This window comes from Bos indicus, chromosome 13 (assembly GCF_029378745.1).
Source record: "Bos indicus isolate NIAB-ARS_2022 breed Sahiwal x Tharparkar chromosome 13, NIAB-ARS_B.indTharparkar_mat_pri_1.0, whole genome shotgun sequence".
NCBI lineage: Eukaryota > Metazoa > Chordata > Mammalia > Artiodactyla > Bovidae > Bos > Bos indicus.
This window is the reverse complement of record NC_091772.1, coordinates 15,649,875-15,668,462: the sequence shown is the minus strand read 5'-3', so window position 1 is coordinate 15,668,462 and position 18,588 is coordinate 15,649,875. Positions and strand designations below refer to the sequence as shown.

The 18,588-nt window shown below is 50.5% G+C and overlaps 1 protein-coding gene and 1 long non-coding RNA gene across 5 annotated transcripts in view; one reads left to right on the top strand and one right to left on the bottom strand.

Moving 5' to 3' along the window:
• Nucleotides 1-18,588, top strand: part of GATA3 (GATA binding protein 3) — a 29,926-nt gene that overhangs the window by 7,280 nt on the left and 4,058 nt on the right. Inside the window, exons 2-6 of one of the 4 annotated variants that reach the window (XM_070800754.1) lie at nucleotides 1,533-1,838; nucleotides 2,648-3,278; nucleotides 5,613-6,149; nucleotides 11,193-11,338; nucleotides 15,632-15,757. In XM_070800754.1, the coding sequence (XP_070656855.1) occupies nucleotides 3,038-3,278; nucleotides 5,613-6,149; nucleotides 11,193-11,338; nucleotides 15,632-15,757 (1,050 nt within the window). In that variant the 5' untranslated portion in view covers nucleotides 1,533-1,838; nucleotides 2,648-3,037. Of the gene's footprint in view, nucleotides 1-1,532; nucleotides 1,839-1,895; nucleotides 2,227-2,647; nucleotides 3,279-5,612; nucleotides 6,150-11,192; nucleotides 11,339-15,631; nucleotides 15,758-18,588 lie in introns of those variants that run through there. The other 3 variants (XM_019973033.2, XM_019973032.2, XM_070800753.1) reach the window with 3 other exon arrangements.
• Nucleotides 14,401-17,303, bottom strand: LOC139186443 (uncharacterized). The gene is made up of 2 exons (XR_011569995.1): nucleotides 17,148-17,303; nucleotides 14,401-15,219 (listed from the first exon to the last, which is right to left on the bottom strand). It is a non-coding gene; the product is annotated as an uncharacterized lncRNA (long non-coding RNA).

Here is an 18,588-nt window from a genome sequence, read left to right as displayed (position 1 = left end):
ACTTTTAGCAACAATGTGTATGAGTCCGTTGTCCTTGTTTATGGAGCGGTTTCCGGTGGATGTTAGACAGAAGCTAAATAATTAAAAGGTTTGGAGAGCGCGGTGAGCAGGAGAGGCTGGCAGCTTGACTGGCCCTAGAGAGACGTGGTCAGAATGAAGGAAAATCGATGCTCCTTTACTGGGCCACCCTAATAAGCAGGGACTAAGTGGGCTCAGGAGAAACATGGGGAGGGGGGTTAATTTAGGGACTTTCTTACCGTTTCGTGTCTAGAAACTCAAGCTGATGTTTCTAACAAACATCTAACAAACGTCAGCTTTAAGAAAATGGAGACTCAAGAAAACTTCCACGTCAGGAAGAGCCACGTTTCCACTATTTCTTCCAAATGAAATTTGTTAGTCTTTCTACGAGGATTGTATATTAAAGCAGGACAGCCCGCCCCCCACCCCACCCCCACCCCCGCTCCATACACACACCGAGTTAAGGTTGAATATGGGTGGTTTTCTTTCACCTCAAGGAAGGAATCCTCTAGCACTTTAAGGGATGGTCTCTTCTATGTTGACTTTTTTTTAGGTGTATTTGTAGGGAATTGTCACGGGGTGGGGTAGAGAAGCGAAGAGGGAATAATGCCTTCCAATTGAACCCCAAATCAAACTGTCAGTACCGTCCGTGGCAAAGCCTGAGGGAGAACCCACGCTCTCTCCTTGCACACATTGCCCTGAGGGGAGCCGCGGGTGGAACCTTGAGACTTCGCTTCCCGCCCGACTCTAGCACACCCGGGCCGCTTTCTGGGGCCAGACGGCTGCAGCAGCCTGAGCGCCGCTAGGGGATGCAGTGGCTCAAAGCACCGAGACCGGCCAAGGAGGTTGCAGCCCGCGGGGCTGTCCAATCGCGGCCGCGCCGCAGCCTCGCGCGCTGATTGGCCCCTTCTCGGCCCCGCCCCGGGCGCCCCGCCCCTTCGCCGGGCTGTCTCTGATCTCTGCTGCCTCCGCCCGAGGCTGCGAGGCCGGACCCAGCTAGTCCCGCGAGCTGCGGGGCCCCGGGGAGGTCGCCGCAGTCCTGCCCGGCGGCCCGGGTGGGGGCCGCAGGAGGGGGCTGGGGAAAAACGCCGGGAGCGGGAGTAAATAGGGCTCTGGGCGGGGAAGAGGGAACAAGTTGGGTAACCGGAGCAAAGACCCGAGTGCTTGGGGAACCAGAGATTCTCACCTCCCCCCCTTCTCATCCATCACTACTGTCACTCTGGTCAAAAGCACGCATTGATTACGAATATTAGGTCTGGAAGGGACAGCTGCAACAGCTGAGACATTCTTGCCAGGGGCTTGTGAACGCCAGAGCCTGGGAGAATGTAGACCACGACCACCAAAAAGTTGCCACCGACATTTCAATCAAAGTCACATTCCGCCCCGCCCCCGACCCTCCCTTGCCCCCCCAACTCTCCCCCAGTTCCTCAATTTCTTAGGCAGTTCTCAAGAGACGCATATCTCCATGTATTCTGACATTACATTTTTTTTTTCCTGACCACTTTTACTTGCAGAGACCTCACATCAATAAACGACCCAATACCTTGGAATGAATGCAAAAAAAAATGTTTGCTCATTTTAAAAGTCTGAAAAAGAAGGGCCGTCTGTAGAATAAACTTCATGAATGGGGCAGACCGGTGTCCCCGGTACGGAATAATCCAGCGAGCCGGAATGAATTGGCAGGAGCCGGAGCCACATTTAAAGGGCCAGAGCGCGTATTCCCTCCTGCCCGCCCCCTCCGCCCCGAAGCCCGTGGCGCGCCTAGCCCACCCTCCCCGCTGCCCCTCCGCCCGGGCTGCCCTCCGCGGCGCCCCTTTCCGGTCAGTGGAGGGGCGGGAGGAGAGGTGGGGGTGGGGGGTGAAGTCCTGAGCGGGTTTGGGTTGCAGTTTCCTTGTGCTGGGATCCTGTCCCCTCCTCGCCAGCGCCAGGCTCCTCCCCCGGCGGCGCGGATGACACTAGAACCTCCTTAAGTTCCGTCGCGCCACAGCTGTCTGCGAACACTGAGCTGCCTGGCGCCGTCTTGATACTTTCAGAAAGAATGCATTCCCTGTAAAAAAAAAAAAAAAAAAAATAGGGAGAGAGAGAGGAAAAGAGAGAGAGAGGGACGGCGAGCGCGCGAGGCAGAGCGAGCCACGCAATCTGACCGGGCAGTTTCTGCTCTCCCGGTCGCACGCCTCCTTCTCTTCCTCTCTGCTCCTCGCTACCCAGGTTGGTACTGGCGACTTTTTTTTTTTTTAACTTTGATTTGTTTTCTCTCTCCATTTGGGAGGACTTTAAAACACGGAAAACTCAACCCTCCTCTTTCGGGGAGTTTCTGGAGGCTGGAAAGTCGGTCCTGGGACCTGGGTCCCCGGAGGGAGGGAGCTGTCGTTCAAGTGGGAACCGCTCAGTCAGTCCCGGGATCCCGGGAGAGCCAGGCAGCTGGGGATGCGCTTGGGAGACGTCGGGTCCTTCGCTGCCTCCCGGTTTTCCGAGCTCCGGAGGGGGCGTGCGCGAGTGCGCGCGTGTTAGCGTGTCCCGGGGGCGCGGGCGCGGGGCAGGACGGCTCGAGGGGAGGAGATGCCACTTCATAAACTCAGGTGCTAAGTGCTTAGGATCTCATCCAGGTCTCCCCTTCTCTCCTTTGCAGGTGGCCCAGAAAGACTCAGTCTTGGAGCCGCCGAGGAGCCCCCGGTGAACAGGAGCCTCACTTGCAGAATTCTAGCCAGTCCTCGCTTCCCTTTTACAATTTGGCCCGTTTTTGTCCTCCCGTACCTAATTTTGGGAATTTCTTTTTTTTTTTTTTCTTCCTCTTCTTCTCTTTGCTAAACTACCCCGCAAAGATTTATTTTTTTAAAAAAATCTCACTTACTCACCTTTCCTTCCCTGCTTTCCCATTCCCCCACTGAAAACAAATCCTTAAACGACCCCCGCCCCTCCGACGGCAGGAGCACCTGCGGAGCCTCGGAGCCCCCAACCGCCCTCTCTCTCCGCGCGCGGGTTCCGGGCCCGGCGAGAGGGCGCGAGCGCAGCCGGGGCCATGGAGGTGACGGCGGACCAGCCTCGCTGGGTGAGCCATCACCACCCCGCGGTCCTCAACGGGCAGCACCCGGACACTCACCACCCGGGCCTCGGCCACTCCTACATGGACCCGGCGCAGTACCCTCTGCCCGAGGAGGTGGATGTACTTTTTAACATCGACGGTCAAGGCAACCACGTCCCGTCCTACTACGGAAACTCGGTGAGGGCCACTGTGCAGAGGTATCCTCCGACCCACCATGGTGAGTGCGCCCCGAGTGCGAGGACCACCCCTCCCCCGACCGGCTGTCCCGGCTCCCCGGGTCGGGGAGGCAGGGAGGGACCAGGGGGTGGGGAGAGCCGGCCAAAGCCCCCTCAAGTGCCGCTGCTGCTCCATTTAAAAAACTGGGGCCCGGAAATGGGCGAGGAAGGCGTCTCGATCGTCGCTAGAGTCTGTTTTTCAAAACAGTCACAGCAGGCGCCTTTGCGCGGCTGCGGCCCGGGGGCCTGGCGCTCACCTGGCGGGCGCCGCGCGGCAGCCCTCTCTCCCGGCGCGGCCGCGGCTTTTGGGGCCTGGGAGGTCTGGGGCGCCGGGAGAGCCGAACCTCCGCCTCCGCCGGTCACCGCTCCCCAGGCCGGGCATCCGGCGCGGGCCAAACTTGGCTGGGGCTTAGTTCTTTCTAGGGGCTTCGCTCCCCCATTTATCCCGTGGTTCTCTCTCGGGGGCTTCTGCCGGCGTGCCTCGGTGTGTTTCTCCAGCACATTTCCAGAAGGGCCCAAGGAATGTATTTATTCCCCTCGCTGTGTTTCGGCCTTTGCCTAAAACTAGTGCATTTGGTTTTTAGGCATATCTCCTAACTCCTAGGCTCCGAGGAAGGGGATTCTGGTGCTTGACCAGGTTTTGGTGGAAAGACTACCATTTTAAGTTTGAGATGTTTGGGATTTCCTAGATTCCCGCCTGCACAGAATTTTCCTGCGTCTATGCTTTTTGGTTGCCTCCTTGCCTGCTCCCGGCAACTCTTGCCTTTCTCTCTCCTCCTGCCTGCAACTGACCCATAGGGTCCCAAAGAAGATTTAGGATCCATCAGGGTTTCCTTCTATGAATGCAATTCCAGTATTTTCTTTTTTCTTTCTCTTTTCATCTTGAGAAGTTCGGGGGAATTCTGAAATGGTAAAGAGAAACCCAGCCCTATGTAGCTGAGGGGGAAAGCTCTCACACTTTCCACCTGTAAGTGGGTTCCCAAAGAAAAAGTAGGAGCAACATTTTAGGTGGAGGAACTGTGCGATGCTCTCCTGGAGATCCGCCCTGGCTCCCCTGCTTAGGTCGCAGGGCTGGGGCTGATGACAGAGCCCCTGTGGGAGCCGGCGTTCTCACTCTGCTGTCACCAGGCTTTAAACAATTGTTTCTGCAGAGGGGGTGCTCTTTGCCCTCGTTCTGTGCACATCAGCAGTTAAGTGGAAATGAGGTAAATGCAGCCTTAATATTATTTACTATACGACTTCCTGCATAATGTGAAGCATGACCCTCAGTGTTCAGAGAACTCTCCTTCCCCCTCGTCTCCCCTCCCCTTCCTCTCTCTGAAGATTTTAGTTTCAGTATTGTTCTTAATGGTTAAATAGAATGTTAAACGCTGAGATAGGTACTGGATTAAAAGATCAATAAGTGTGTGGATTTGCACTTGCCGTGTAGACTTACCCCTCTCAGAGTGACTTTTGGTCTGAGTTAGGGCTGCCTTATGGCTCTGTATTTTAAAGGAGGGCTCAGTTTACTGCGTGTGAGCGAAATAGACACAGAAACTGGAATTTTGTGTCTCTGGGGCTCAGGTGAAAATTCTTATATTACCCTGGTGGAATCACAACCTTAGGGTTGAGATGGGCCTGTTGTTTTTTTTTTTTTTTCAGTAGGATTTGGGAGGGTGACAAAGGCAGACAAAAGTGCCATCTCAGGGTCTAGCCTTGGAAACTTTCTCCAAAAGCCTGAGCAATTAATTTTGCTGCAAATCTCATTTCAGGCCTGGTCATTTATAGGCCAGCAGTGAAGTAGGGGTACATGGAAGTCACCCTAAAACGGTCCTTCCCCTCTCTTCCAAACCTTATCCTTCCTGCTCTGGGCCTGGGCCGCTGGGTCCGTGTGTCCTTCTGGTTTTGAGTGGTCCTGCAGCCGGGCTCACCCCTTTAGGCCTCATCCCTCACAGCCCACCCTCTTATCAAGCTGCCTGGGATTAGGTCTAGGCTAGGGGCCGCTGGGTCATTGAAGGAAACCAATAAATCAAGTCAGGTTCCAGAGAGGGACCTCGGGGCTGTGATTTAGAAAGTGTATTTGGAGAGGCCAAGAAAGCCAGGGCCCCTTCTTGCTCCATCGCAGCAGGTCTCAAGGGTCAGATGCAGGCCCTTGATTCCCTGGATCTGGTGGGACCTTGGTGTGGGAGACGGGTGAAAGGGGTGTGCTGGCCCAGGTACTGCTGGGGCCAGTCTGTGTTGAGGTTGTCCTGCTGCCGGGGCAGGGGCAGGGGTGGAGGGCGCGAACGCCCCCCAGTGCCTTTGGGGGCTGCTCTCACCTGCCTGTGTCTCTCTCTGGCCCCTTCCCTCCCCTACAGGGAGCCAGGTGTGCCGGCCACCTCTGCTGCACGGATCCCTGCCCTGGCTGGATGGTGGCAAAGCCCTGGGCAGCCATCACACCGCTTCGCCCTGGAACCTCAGCCCCTTCTCCAAGACGTCCATCCACCACGGCTCCCCGGGGCCCCTGTCGGTCTACCCGCCGGCCTCGTCCTCCTCCCTGTCGGCGGGGCACTCCAGCCCACACCTCTTCACCTTCCCGCCCACCCCGCCGAAGGACGTCTCCCCGGACCCATCCCTGTCCACCCCGGGCTCCGCCGGCTCCGGCCGCCAGGACGAGAAGGAGTGCATCAAGTACCAGGTGCCGCTGCCCGAGAGCATGAAGCTGGAGTCGGCACACCCCCGCGGCAGCATGGCCACCCTGGGAGGGGCGGCGGCCTCGGCCCACCACCCCATCACCACCTACCCACCATACGTCCCCGAGTACAGCTCTGGACTCTTCCCGCCCAGCAGCCTCCTTGGGGGCTCCCCCACCGGCTTCGGGTGCAAGTCGAGGCCCAAGGCGAGATCCAGCACAGGTAGGAACCTTCTCTCCCCCAGAGACCCTTCCCCCTTGCCCCCCAGCCCCCTCCACAATCTGAAATCCCAGGCAGGGACGAGAGAGCCCGCCTTCCCAGTTCTTCCATGGGGAGAGAAGGAGGTGTGTCTTGTCTCGGTCCTGTCTTCAGAGCAGAGGGCAAGTGGGATCTGGTTGAAAAGGCCCCCTTAGAGCTGGAGAAGGAAAAAGATAAACAAAAACAAACCCCCATCTCCTGCTTGTCCTGCGGGGGTATTGGTGGGTGCTGGCGGTAACCTTTAGTCAGTTTGCAAGCCCAAATGGAAGGCGAGGGAATAAATCTTTAGTGTTTAATGCTAAAACGAAACCTCCTGAAACCCAAACAAAACAGGTCCCTCCTCTGACCCCCCTGGCCTCTGTGTCCTGGCTCTCTCCCTCTGCTCAGCTCGGAGGGGGTCAGGCAGTCACCGGAGGACAGCCCTTGACACAGACATGTATAAATAAAGTATGTGTATATTTTTCGCTGGGGGCGGGACCCTGGCAAAAGCAGGACACACATTCTCTCCGTGGCAAAGGGGGCTCGAATCCTGACTTCTGGGTAGAGAGGGGAGCTCCGCCCTGGGGAAGCAGTTCAGTGACAATCAGAAGCGCTTGTTACCTGCAGTGTCTTTGGCTACTGGGAGCCCATTGCTAGGCAGGGGCAGGAAGGCGTCTGACGACCTACTCCCCGATTGATCTGAAGCCAGAGGGGTTAGGAAGGACGTAAAAAGATTCCCCAGGTGCCTGTCTCTGCTTCCTCTGCTCATCTGCTTACAGAAGAGCACCGTTCCCGCCGCCCCCCTAAAATTGAGCTGCATGTGTGGTGTAGAGGCTGGCATGAAAGGAAATGCAAAGCCCACACAAAATATTTTTTTTTGCTTTAAAAATAAAATAATCCACTACCCATGTCGAAGTGGCTGAATCAGTCGGGGGTTCTTTGAGATGCCTTTTCAATGTATTCCTTTTTTTCCAAGATGGTTTTGGGAAGATTGGCGTGTCTCTTTGGGAAATATCCATTTCAGGGTAGGTGTCTGTCCTGGTCTGTCCTAACTGGCTACCTCCCCAGCCAGTCTCTCTACAGACTCTGTAGGCACTGAAGTGGTGGAAATCGCTTGTCTTTTCTGGATGAGACAACCAGTCTTGAAACAGAGCTTGCAAAACCCGGGTTTAGAAAACTTCCGAGCGAGGGCTATGGGCGCCCCAGTGACCATGAGATCAGTTTCCAGGATTTTTTTTCTAGGGTGACATTCACTCCGACTGCCTGGGCAGGACTGTCTCTATTTAGTTGATATGTTTCAGCTAATCCAATTATTTTCAGACTGCTGCACGCGACAGTTGCATTGTTTATCCCGAGCCAGGAACTTCACTAGAGCCCGGATGCGGTTAGGCTGACAGAAAAACTCAGACCTGCATGTTCAGTACATGAAAGTCGGCCGAGGGAGAGGGAGGCGGCGGGAGGAAGGGAGGACAGGCAGGAAAGCGGGGAGCGGAGGGTCCCCCGAAGCGCGGAGGGGGAGGTTGTTGATCAAGGCTGGACGGCTGCTGGCAATAAGAGCCAAACCTGTGCAGTTTTGAGGTCAGGGTGGGATTTTTTTTTTAAAGTTCTCTTTTCTGGTAGGGCTGAAAAGTTGGGGGGAAGATCGTGGTCTCTGAGGCTGGAGTGGTGGTTTGTGTGGGGGGGAGGGGACAGAGTGACTTTTCCAAATGCCTTTGGTCCTCTGCCCTCATTTTGGAGTTTGATTCCCCCCCGCCCCACTCTGTCGTGCGCACCTTGAGCCTGGCTTTGTCACTTTCCTGGAGACTCGGGACATTGGGGAGTGGTGGGGGAGAGGGTTGCGGTTTCCCTAAACCAGAACCAGGGGCACCTATATACCTATTTTCTTTTTTTGGGTTGGGGAGAGAGTAGAGGAGCCGATTTAAATTTGGCTTTTGACTTCCTCCTCCCTATTGCTTTCTCACAGTTTGAGAAAAAAAAAAAAAAATCCTGGGCCCGCACACATGGGCAGTGAGGGAGTTGGGACTTTCGGGAGTGTGGCGCATGCAGGGGAAGTTTCCAGACTCCTAAGAAGGGTAGAAGGGGTGGGAATTAATGAGAAGGGGACTCTCTTGGTTTTTAGTGGTTGCTTTTTTTTTTTTTTTTAATTTAACCTCTTCTTCACAATCGCCTGAAGGAGGAGCCCAGAGAAGAGAGGGTTGTCGCATTTTGGAGAAACGGTTGAGCTGTGGTTTAGAGCACCTATTGCTTCTAACACCCGGGCTGTCGGGCTGGGATGTGTCTTTGCAAACACGAGACTATAAGCCGTTTTTCTTCAGCAGGGGAGGGGGGGACCAATTCTTAGCTCTCCCCGGCTCCCCTCCATCGTGGGGCGTGCCACTCCCCCCTTTTTCCTCTGCAATTTCCGTACCCCTTTCCATCTAACTCCAGGCTCAGGCTTACAGTCAGAGGCAGAGGGGTGTCTGAAAATGGCTGTTGAATGCTAAGAGGCCTGCGGTTGTCACCTTAGCGCGAGGTGTCTGTCTGAGCTGCTCACACCAGGCACTGAGCGCGGAGAAAGAGAGCAGGAGACAGTCAGGGCCTCCCTAAGGAAAACTGGTTGTTTGCTGAAGTCACAGATTAGAGGCAACAAGGAGAGAAGAAAAAAAAAAATAATAAGAGAAAACCAACACGAGGCAATTGCGAACTTGCCGAGTGAATCAAGACAGAAAATTGCTCTAGTGTGCAGAGCCTCGCTGGAGAGGCAACCGTTGCTGGCTTTCAAAGTCCCTCAGAAAAGGAAGCTGTCATCCTCCCTGCCACCTGACAAAGGAAAGGAAATCAGACTGATGGTGTCAGGCGGGGACATCCCCGGCCCAGGTGCCCGGGAGTGGGGCCGTTCAGCCCAAGCTGCTGGTGATGGAGGAGGCTTGGGGTCCCGGAGACACCCCCAAAGGTCTGGGGTGTGAGACAGTGGGGAGCCTGAGGCCCCTGTCTCTGCAGGTGGGGGAGTTGGTATGGGCTGGACAGTGGGCACAGATGCCAGGAGAGGCTGGGTTGGGCTGGTGGGCATGGCTGCCCCCAGGAGAGGCTGGGCCCGCCCCGAGGCAGGCAGAAGGGCTGGGGGCCCCTGGCTGCCTGTGGCCACTCCTCGCCCACTCGCCCTTCCCTCCTTCCTCTGCGCCTCCGCACCTTCAGCGGCCGCATCCCTCCAGTTTTGACCCCAGAGCAGAGGCGTCCGCTTGTGACTCAGCCCAGAGCCTGCTGGGCGCCTTGCAAGCCCTCCTTGGCCGCTTAGGGCCATGCTCGTGTGGATCATCATGGGGCTGCTTGGAAGGCTCTCTGTAGACCCCGGGTTTCTTAAGAACCTTTTTGGTAGGGGGAACAAAAAGTGAAATCTCGTTACTCCTTCACTTTTTTTTTTTTTTTTTGAGAAAAGCAAAGTGGATGAAACTCCTGAGTACCTCCAGCTTGTAAAAGGAGGCCACAGCCACTTTCATTTCCAAAAGTCCGTTTCCTTCCCCAGAGCCCGTTTCTGGAGAAGAGCCCAGGCTCTGGGGGTGTCCATTCCCTGCCACCCCTCATGCTGGGTCTGGGGCTTTCCTAAACCTGAGCAGGGCCCTGGGCCCTGGGCTGGCCTTGCCCTCCAGGGGCAGTTGGCTCCCTCCCCCACCCCCATCCCGTCTTCCTGGTAGTTTGGGGTCAGCTGATTAATCTTTAAAAACAACTGTTAGGGGCTCATCTTTCCCACCATCCCCAAGCCTTCCCCCAGCACCTGGGAGATCTCCTGTTCTTGAAGGGACCAGCTCCGGTTGGCTCCGTCTGGGAGGGCTGTGAAGCTGGTGTGTCTTCCTCAGGGGAATGAGCCCCCCAGGTGTGGGGCAGGTTCTCCCAGAAACCTTCCTCCACTTCCTCCCCCTGCAGAAGTTCAGAAGAGCTGGCAGGCAGCTCCTACAATAGCATCTGGAGGGCTTCCCCGTGGGGGCTTCCCCTCTGGGGGCTTCCCCTCCAAAGGTGGGCCTGGTCACTCTCCAGCCCCTAGAGTGAGCGTTGTTCCAACCTGGCCTGGCCGGTTTTTTTGTTGATTTTGTTTGTTTGTTTTTTTGGAAAAAGAGCAACTGCAGGCAGGCCTTGGTTAATGAGCCGACTGAGGGCCTCCCTTCCCCCTCCCCAAACTGGCCCATCCTCCTGATCCACTCGTCACCTCTTAACACTTCCCTTGGTTCTCTCTCCCTCCGCCCATCTCCAGCTCCCTCGACTTCAAGACGCCTCTGTGTGCCTCTCCAACCCTTCAGACTGGAGTTTCCGGGGCTGGGAACCCACAGAAAATCTGGGCCTTTTCTAAAAAGAGAGATGGTGGGGAAGGAGTGGGCCCTACGGGGTCTTCATCTTTTCATTGCTAGCCAGGGACGTTTACAGTTTCATTGGAAGTAAAACCTAAAGCCCTCGCTGCTAAAAATCAGTCAGCCAATTGATCCATGTGTTCATCTGTTTATTATCTGTTTTCTCGATCTAGCCATTGATGAATCTTTCCTTTGGCCTCATCCTGATCGTCATTATTTAATCAATCTGTATAGACAGACCTGGTGATGAGAATGGATCATCTTTGTTTTCCTCTGAGGGAAATGAAAGGGGTGTTTAGCTTTTGCCATTGTCTGGGGCTCAGGATTTTCCCAGGGAACTGTTTCAAGTTGAAATCCGCCTTCCTCCTAGGCTCTGCTTCATCTTTCCCATCGAGTGGGGCCGGCCCCGGACAGGTGTCTGTTGCTTCTGATTCCTGTGTCACTTCTTGGGCCAGGGAGCTGTGTGTGTGTGTGTGTGTACATGTGTGTGCCTGTGAGTACATACATGCATGTATGCGTACATGGGAATGGTCAGGCCATGAGAGGGCTGAACAGTCATTCTTTTTCAAGGGAGCTGGAGGTGAGAAAGTTCCGTAAAAGAAGAAAAAGAGGAAAAAGAAAGTTGTCTATTTAGCTTTCTTTCCCTAATTCTGCTGGTAGCTTTTTCGTGTGTCTTCCGTAAGTGACTTATGTGTGATGTTGTTTTCAGAAGGCCGGGAGTGTGTGAACTGTGGGGCGACATCCACCCCTCTCTGGCGACGAGACGGAACCGGGCATTACCTGTGTAACGCCTGCGGGCTCTACCACAAGATGAACGGACAGAACCGGCCCCTCATCAAGCCCAAGCGAAGGCTGGTGAGTTGTCCCTGGGGCAGCCCTGACCTGACACTCTCCATTTTGTGTCTTTAATTTCCCCTCTTCAGGAATGAGAGCTTTCTGCAGGAAATTGGCAGGACGGCTCAAAATCGTGTCAGCTGGCTTGGGGTAGCTTTCCCCTTGTCTTTGTTCTTTCTTTTTTTCAAATTAAATATACAGGAAAGTGTTCTGTCTCTCTCTCTATCGCCCCCTTTATGGTTCTTAAGTCACTTACTACATTTTTAAGGATGCCGACTTCTGATTTATCCAATCTTAAATATCTTCGCTGATAGAATGATTGCTTTAACGGGACCAGGGTGACGGATTGAAAGTGTGTTGATAGCCACAGTTTCACAGAGAAGGTTAGTAGGTGGGTGGAGGCTCCCAGGTGCCACCCAGAACTTGTTTCTGGAGTCGCAGAAGGGGTCTCCCAGGAAGTGATGATGGTCTCAGTGCTGCCTTAGTGCCCCGGATGAGCTCTCACGTGGCCAGGGCTGTAAGATGAATGGGGCTCATTAACTGCATTGCGCAAGCAGCAGCCGGTGGCCTTTGTGGAGTTTTTCTTCTTCCGTGGTCTGTAGAATTGAGGAATTGCCACAGGTAAACACAGGGGAAAATGGATTTCTGTCCTGCTCCCTGGTCTCTCCTAGCATCTAGTCTGATTTTCCCTTTGAACTCTCGCCAGCCCGGTGGCTGTTTCCTCTCTCCCCCTCTTTTTTCCCTTTCTTAAACCTCTTGACCCCTAGGAATACTTGAGAAAACCTGGCACAAGCAAGCACATATAAGGAAAACTAGCAGGAGAGGTTCGTTTGCAAACTTGTCTTTGGAACCTCAGGCCAGATTGAATAGCAAGTGTATGTAACAGACAAATAAAAGCAAGCTTGGCAAATGATAACTCTAACCACAGTCAAGAGATCAAAATGCTTTTTGTGGTGATGACATTCACCAGGTGGAGAGGGGAGGAGGGGAATTTCCCCTTGCCGATGAATGGATGAAGTAGCATCCCTCAGATTGTAAGGTGGACCCCTCCAAATCCTCTGCATTCTTTTAAAAGAATTATTTGTTTTCCTCATTAGATTTTAGTGCAAATCAACACCTTTCACATCCTCTTCAGAAGAATGAAAATCTTTCTAGGGATGGCCATGCCCACGTGACTTTAATTTTTGGCCATCCTAGGTCTCCAGGCTTTATTTTTTCTGATCTTTGCCCCCGTCTCCAGCTTTCTCAACCTTCTCCCGACTTGTCCCCATGCTCTTTGGTACTTTTTTTTTTTTTCCTTTCTCTCATGTGCAAAGCTAACTTCCTAGGAAAAAGCTGCCGGATATCTGAGCTCTGGAGATAACTCATAAACAACAACTCAGCTTCCCCAACCTAAACATCAAGATGTTTGAACGTATCAGAACAAGACGTTGTTTGAAAAAAAAAAAAAAAAAGACTGGAGGTGTTAGTGCAGAATGAATATGATCACACCACAAAAGAATGTTCTGAATCACTCCAAACCTGGCCTTAGGAAAAAAAGAGAGAAGGGGGGGAAAAAAGAAAAGAAAAAAAGGAAAGAAAACTAACAACAAAAACTTTCTTTTTAAAATAAATCATGATATCATGATAATCGGGCTCTTTTTAAAAGGTAAAGAAGAAATAGAGAGCAGTAAAGTCTCAGACCCCGTGGTTGTTTGGTTGATGAGCAAGAATGCATTTGACATTTTCTCGAGGTTTCTTCTGTCTGAGGTGGATTGCCTAGGAGGGCTAGACTTGCATTTTATATAGTTTTGTCCTCATTCATCTTTCGTAAGAAATCTCTAGAACTCTGAGTAATAATCGCTTTTAATTGTAGAGTTCCTTTGCTGTCACATGTGAAGCTGTCTTTTCTTTCTTACTCATCTCTTCTGGGTGGTTTTATATTTTTAGTTCCATAGAATTCATATGCTCCAGAGAGACACTGGGGGCCCATTCAGGATATATATGCATATATTTTTAGCGCTTAGATGTATTTGACTTCTGAGTATCTAGAACTTCTTTTTTTCTTTCCTATATTTCCCTGTCTCTCCTTCCCGGCTCTGTCTCTCCAGTTTGCAGTTTCTGCTTTGCACTGAAGACCACTCCACCCCTTGGTAGATGCATATCTAACACCAAATAAACTCAGGCTATGCCGGAAATAGGAGAAGGGAAGACCCATAGAAATTTTTATTCCTAGTGGTGGAGGATTTTCATAAATCTCTAGCTTGCTTTATCAATACACTTTGTCTTCTGCTAGTGAACCAAACAGTGTGACTTTCAGAGCTTCCGTATAAATTCACTGAAAGTCTGAGCTTGCTTAGGTTCATGATACCGTCAAGATACTATAAAGGGCTATACCACGAGGCTCGTTACTCGGAACTCTTAATTTTGTTGGCTGATGTTTTGTGCTTGAACCATCCCTTTCCAGTTGTTGGGCTGAGAAATCCAGTGCTTGAGTAGATATTAGTCTGTTATATCCAAGTATTTCTTTTAAAGTGTAGAAAACCAGTCCAGGATGATAATCATCGGATGGTAATGTAATTGTCAAAATCCTTAAGCATCAATTTCATAACTTCATTTTCTTCCCAAAAGTGTACAAGAACACCAGTTAAGTCTTAAACGATCATGTTTCATAAAGGCGGGTGGACAGAGGCTTGTGGAATGAGAGACAGCACTTTTGGACTGGGGTGAATTATTTTCCAAATGGACTACTCAAAAGTAGAACCTTCTCAGTTACGAGGGAGAAGGGCTGTGTTTCCTTTTTAGTTCCACAGAACACAGAAACTAAGAATTACCAGGGGGGAAAAAAAGGCAAAAAAAAAAGTGCCATAGCTCTGGTATTTAAACCTGTAGCAAAGGGGAGCATCTTTGGGACAATTTAGTAGCTTTGAAAGGAAAGGAATCACCCTGGTTCATTCAGAATTGCCTCCGGGTTTTCCATATCTGGCCACTTTGAGTGTTTGGCTCAAGTTCTTGCTGGATAAAATATTGATGGAAAATCTCACCCTGATCCCTGTCATTTTGTTCCATGCTCTCATAACCATGCCAGAATTTTCTTGATCACAGATAAAGAGCAGCTAAATTCTTTTTCTTTCTCTTGCCTTTGATAATGTTTTTGAGTCCAGGGACAGAAATAATTTTGCAGTTGAAAATTTATTTTTGTGTTACAGGGAGTAGTGAGGAGATGAGAGGGGTTACCAGGGACCCACCTTCATTTTCTTTCAAAAGTTTTTGGGCTTAAGTTTATTTTTTTTCTGAGTATGGGTGCAGGGAATAGTCCCCTGATGCATTTAAGTACGTCAAAAAGTGAAAGAAAAATCTCCCTTTTAAAGGAAATGAAGGCTGTGACACAATCAAATAATGAAAATTCAGCTTGGGACTGACATCTGACCTGTGACCATTTGGCTCTGTGAAGAGCGTATAGGAAACTTTTCAGGGAGTCAGATGAATTGAAGGCAGAAGTGGGGCCCATGTTCCTGGTGGACTGCAGAAGTCCTTGTTCTTCTTAGTTTGTCTCATTAACTGAAAACCACTTAAAGAGGATGAAGATGGCTGTTACCACGAGTTGGCCGAATCTGAAAGCCTGAGCCGTGCACATTTAGGATAGCTGCAGATGGGCTGGGTCTGGCTCACTTACGGTGTTCTGGTTTGGTGCTCTCTCTGTGGCCCGCCCCACGTGTGTCAGTCACATATGCACAGACATTCTCTCACACTGTCAGCACCCTGCTCTCCTTATCATCTAGCAGTTCTTTATTTGGGATCTAGAAGGCACTTCTGATGCTTGGGTTTCCTCTTCCTTGGCTGTTAGTCTCTTGTGATGACCAGTATTCTTGTTGAGAGCTGTTTTTCTGGGGAGTCACTCTTCGAAAGGACCTCCTGGAGGCCTGGTGAAGAAAGCCACAGAGAGCTTGGTACCCAAACATGTCTAGTTAATTCCAAAAATTATTGCAACCCATAAAAATGAAACATCTGGTAGACTTTGTAGGAGGTGGGGATAGCTTGTGATTTAGAGAGGTAGGGTCAGCTTTCTGATCCTCCCAAATTCTTCACCCCAGGGGACAGCAGGCTACCTACTGACCACCGGCCCATGGTCTGATCTACTCCTAGGCCAGTGGGTCAGCTGTAATTTTCCTCTTGACACAGCTTTTGGGGATCTTTATTACTTTCATGTGGGCCACTTGCTAGTTTTGATTTCAGTGATAATTTTTTTCTTTTTTTAAGTTGGTCTCCGTGGTTCTGCAAACCCATTTAACATTTGTTTTGATTTTTATCCTCCCCTGTCTAACCCCTCCCCAGTCGGCAGCAAGAAGGGCAGGTACGTCCTGTGCAAACTGTCAAACCACAACTACGACTCTGTGGAGAAGAAATGCCAATGGAGACCCTGTCTGCAATGCCTGTGGGCTCTACTATAAGCTGCACAATGTAAGTGTCCGGGGGTCCCACCCCCCAGACAGTCTCCTTTGGTTAACGCACAGTGCATGGCATTCCCCTTCCCTGGTCCCCTTCTTGATTTAAAAAAAAAAAAAAAATTTATTGGCATGTAGTTGATGTGCAATGTTGTGTTAGTTTCACATATTCAAAAAAGTGATTCAGTTATACGGATACATGTATCTGTTCTCTTTCAGTTTCTTTACCTTTATGGGTTATTACAGAGTTGATTCATGGGGTCGCAAAGAGTCGGACACGACTGAGCGACTGAACTGAACTGAACTGAGTAGAGTTCCCTGTGCTCTACAGTAGGTCCTTGTTGATGATCCATTTGAATCACACAATGAGGAGCCTCAGAAAAATCGTTGCAGGAGGATCCAGTGTGGGAAAGGACTGGGCACAGCGAAGCCTTGTCAAGACTGAAGGGTTTAAAATAGGTCGATCCAACCTCTTAGTTTGTATTGGAAACAGAATGCGTGGTGGACCTCGTCTGGGTTTTTAAGGGGGAAAAAAAAATCTTCCCCTTAGCAAACCAAAAAAAGTTGCCGGACATATTTTGATGTTTTCTTGCATTTTAAACTTTTTGCAAAAAAAAAAAAAAAAGAAAGAGTGTGCCAGAGTGTGGAAGAGAAAGGTAAATAGGATTGTGATGCATGATGCAGGAGTTCAGGGCGATTCAGTTACTGAGGGGTAGAGAGCTTGGCATAACCTGTGCTGTGAATTTTAAACGGATTCTCTGTATAAAAGATACGAGATGAAATGGCTGAGATATTTCATCTGCTGAGTTTGTCCTCCCCGGGAGAACTCCTGCAAGGCAGCCTGCGGAAGTTATCCTTTCCAGGGAAAAGAATGCCCTTTTCCTTATAGATCATATTAGCAGGATGATAATTGCCAGTCAGTTACGTGGATTTGGCCGTGTCAGTTTTGATCTTTCAATTTGGGGATCCTCCCATTTTGTAATATCTCTACCTTTAAAAAAAAATCAGCTATTTTTTTTTCTCCCTCGTACAACTCTGGCTGACCCTAATGACGCCTGATGTTTATGTTAATCCCAGAGAAAGAATTTGTTTTCTCCCTCTGTCTTTGTCTGTCTTTCCCTGTCTCTCTCATATCATCTCTATGGTTCCGTCTGGTTTTCCTGAAGTCTCTGGGCCAGTCTGACTGGCAGAGTCTGGGAGTGAACTGGGGACAGGCAGAGGGGTTTTCTCAGAGCCATCCTGGCAGTCAGCGAGTCTTACCCAGAGACACTTGTGAATTTAGGAGGAAGATTTGCTGGTTAGAGTTTTTGAATCTCAGGAGAACTTTCCAGGGTAACCTTAGCAATCTAGTCCTTTGGTACCTCTTGGGAATGAGTTGATTCCGGGGGACCCTGTAATACACCCACCTGCCAGCGTGTCATCTCTGCTTGATACTCAGGGCTTGGAGCTGATGGAATGAGGGTCTTTTTACAATCCATCATTTCTCTCTCTTGCATCCCTAGATTGTGGTCTGTGTACATTTATCAGTGATGAAACCCCAGGCCTGTTTTTGCTTTGCGGAATTTCCTTGCTCATTGCCATGGAGAGAAGCAGATTTGTGATTAGAATCTGGAAGGTTTGGGGCCATAGAGTTCTTGTGCTCACCCGATGGTAGTCAACAAAATGATTTTGGGGGTGTGATGTATGGTTTGCAAAGAACTTTCCTGTTGTTTGACAACATCTGAGCCTCAAAGAGTCCCGTGATGTAGACAGGGAAGAAATTATTCTGATTTTGTTTTACTTGAAGAAATGATGACTCAGAGAAACAAGGATGAGGCTGATGAATCAGAAGGGCCCATATGGATTTCTGATTAGCGACAGACCTTCCAGGGAGATCAGGAGCTCAGGACCACTGGGGACAAGGGAAGAGTGAGCCACTTCTTATTGTAGAATATACCAGAGATCTGTTGGGAGTAATGGATTGTGTGTGTGTATGTACTTCTTTCTGATTTCCATAGAAGTATAGGAATTATGAGAAATGAACCAGCTATAAATTTCTTTGACTGCTCAGCCACAGTGAGATGTGATCTCAGTTGTATCCGATTGAAAAGCCATTTATTTCTGAAAGATATGCTTTTCTCATTAAATCCAAGAGAAGTCAAGGGCCCTTCTTCACTGCTTACTCCCACTCTATTCTTTTTCTTTTTAAAATATTTATTCATTTGTGTGGCTGTGTTGGGTCTTAGTTGCATCGTGGGAGATCTCTCATTGCGGCTCACAGGTTTAGTCGGTTAGTTCTCCAACCAGGGCTCAAACCTGTGTCCCCTGAATTTCAAGGTGGATTCTTAACCACTGGACTACCATGGAAGTGCCCTCACCCTGTCCTGGGCCCCAGTGTCTGGGAGATAGACGCGTGCTCATCCTCCAGAGTGGTTTTTCTGCCTTCTCTGGTTTAGTAAGAATTCACGGAAGGAGGCGGATTTGTTGTGTATTTAACAATAAGAGATACTAATCTATGAACATTCTCATCTTGTTGTGTTTTGTTCTGCCCATCGAGATACCAGGCATGCCCTAAGTTAGCTCCTGTCTCCTTATCTAGGTGTGTAGATAACTACCTATCTCAGTATCAGTGCTGGGACTAGTTATCTGGCTTTGTGTGGCTATCTGTGTAACTAGATATTATATTTAGATACCTGGCCCTGTATATCTAGATATCATCATGAAGAGCATGTGTCTAGGTGATATCTCGGGGGAGATTTGATGTGACAGTAGATTCCTATCACCTCTGTAGGCTGCATCTTTATCTTGATTATAACTTTGAGGAAGAAACCCTGAGATGTTCTCTGAGCAACAACCTTTCAGGTCCTC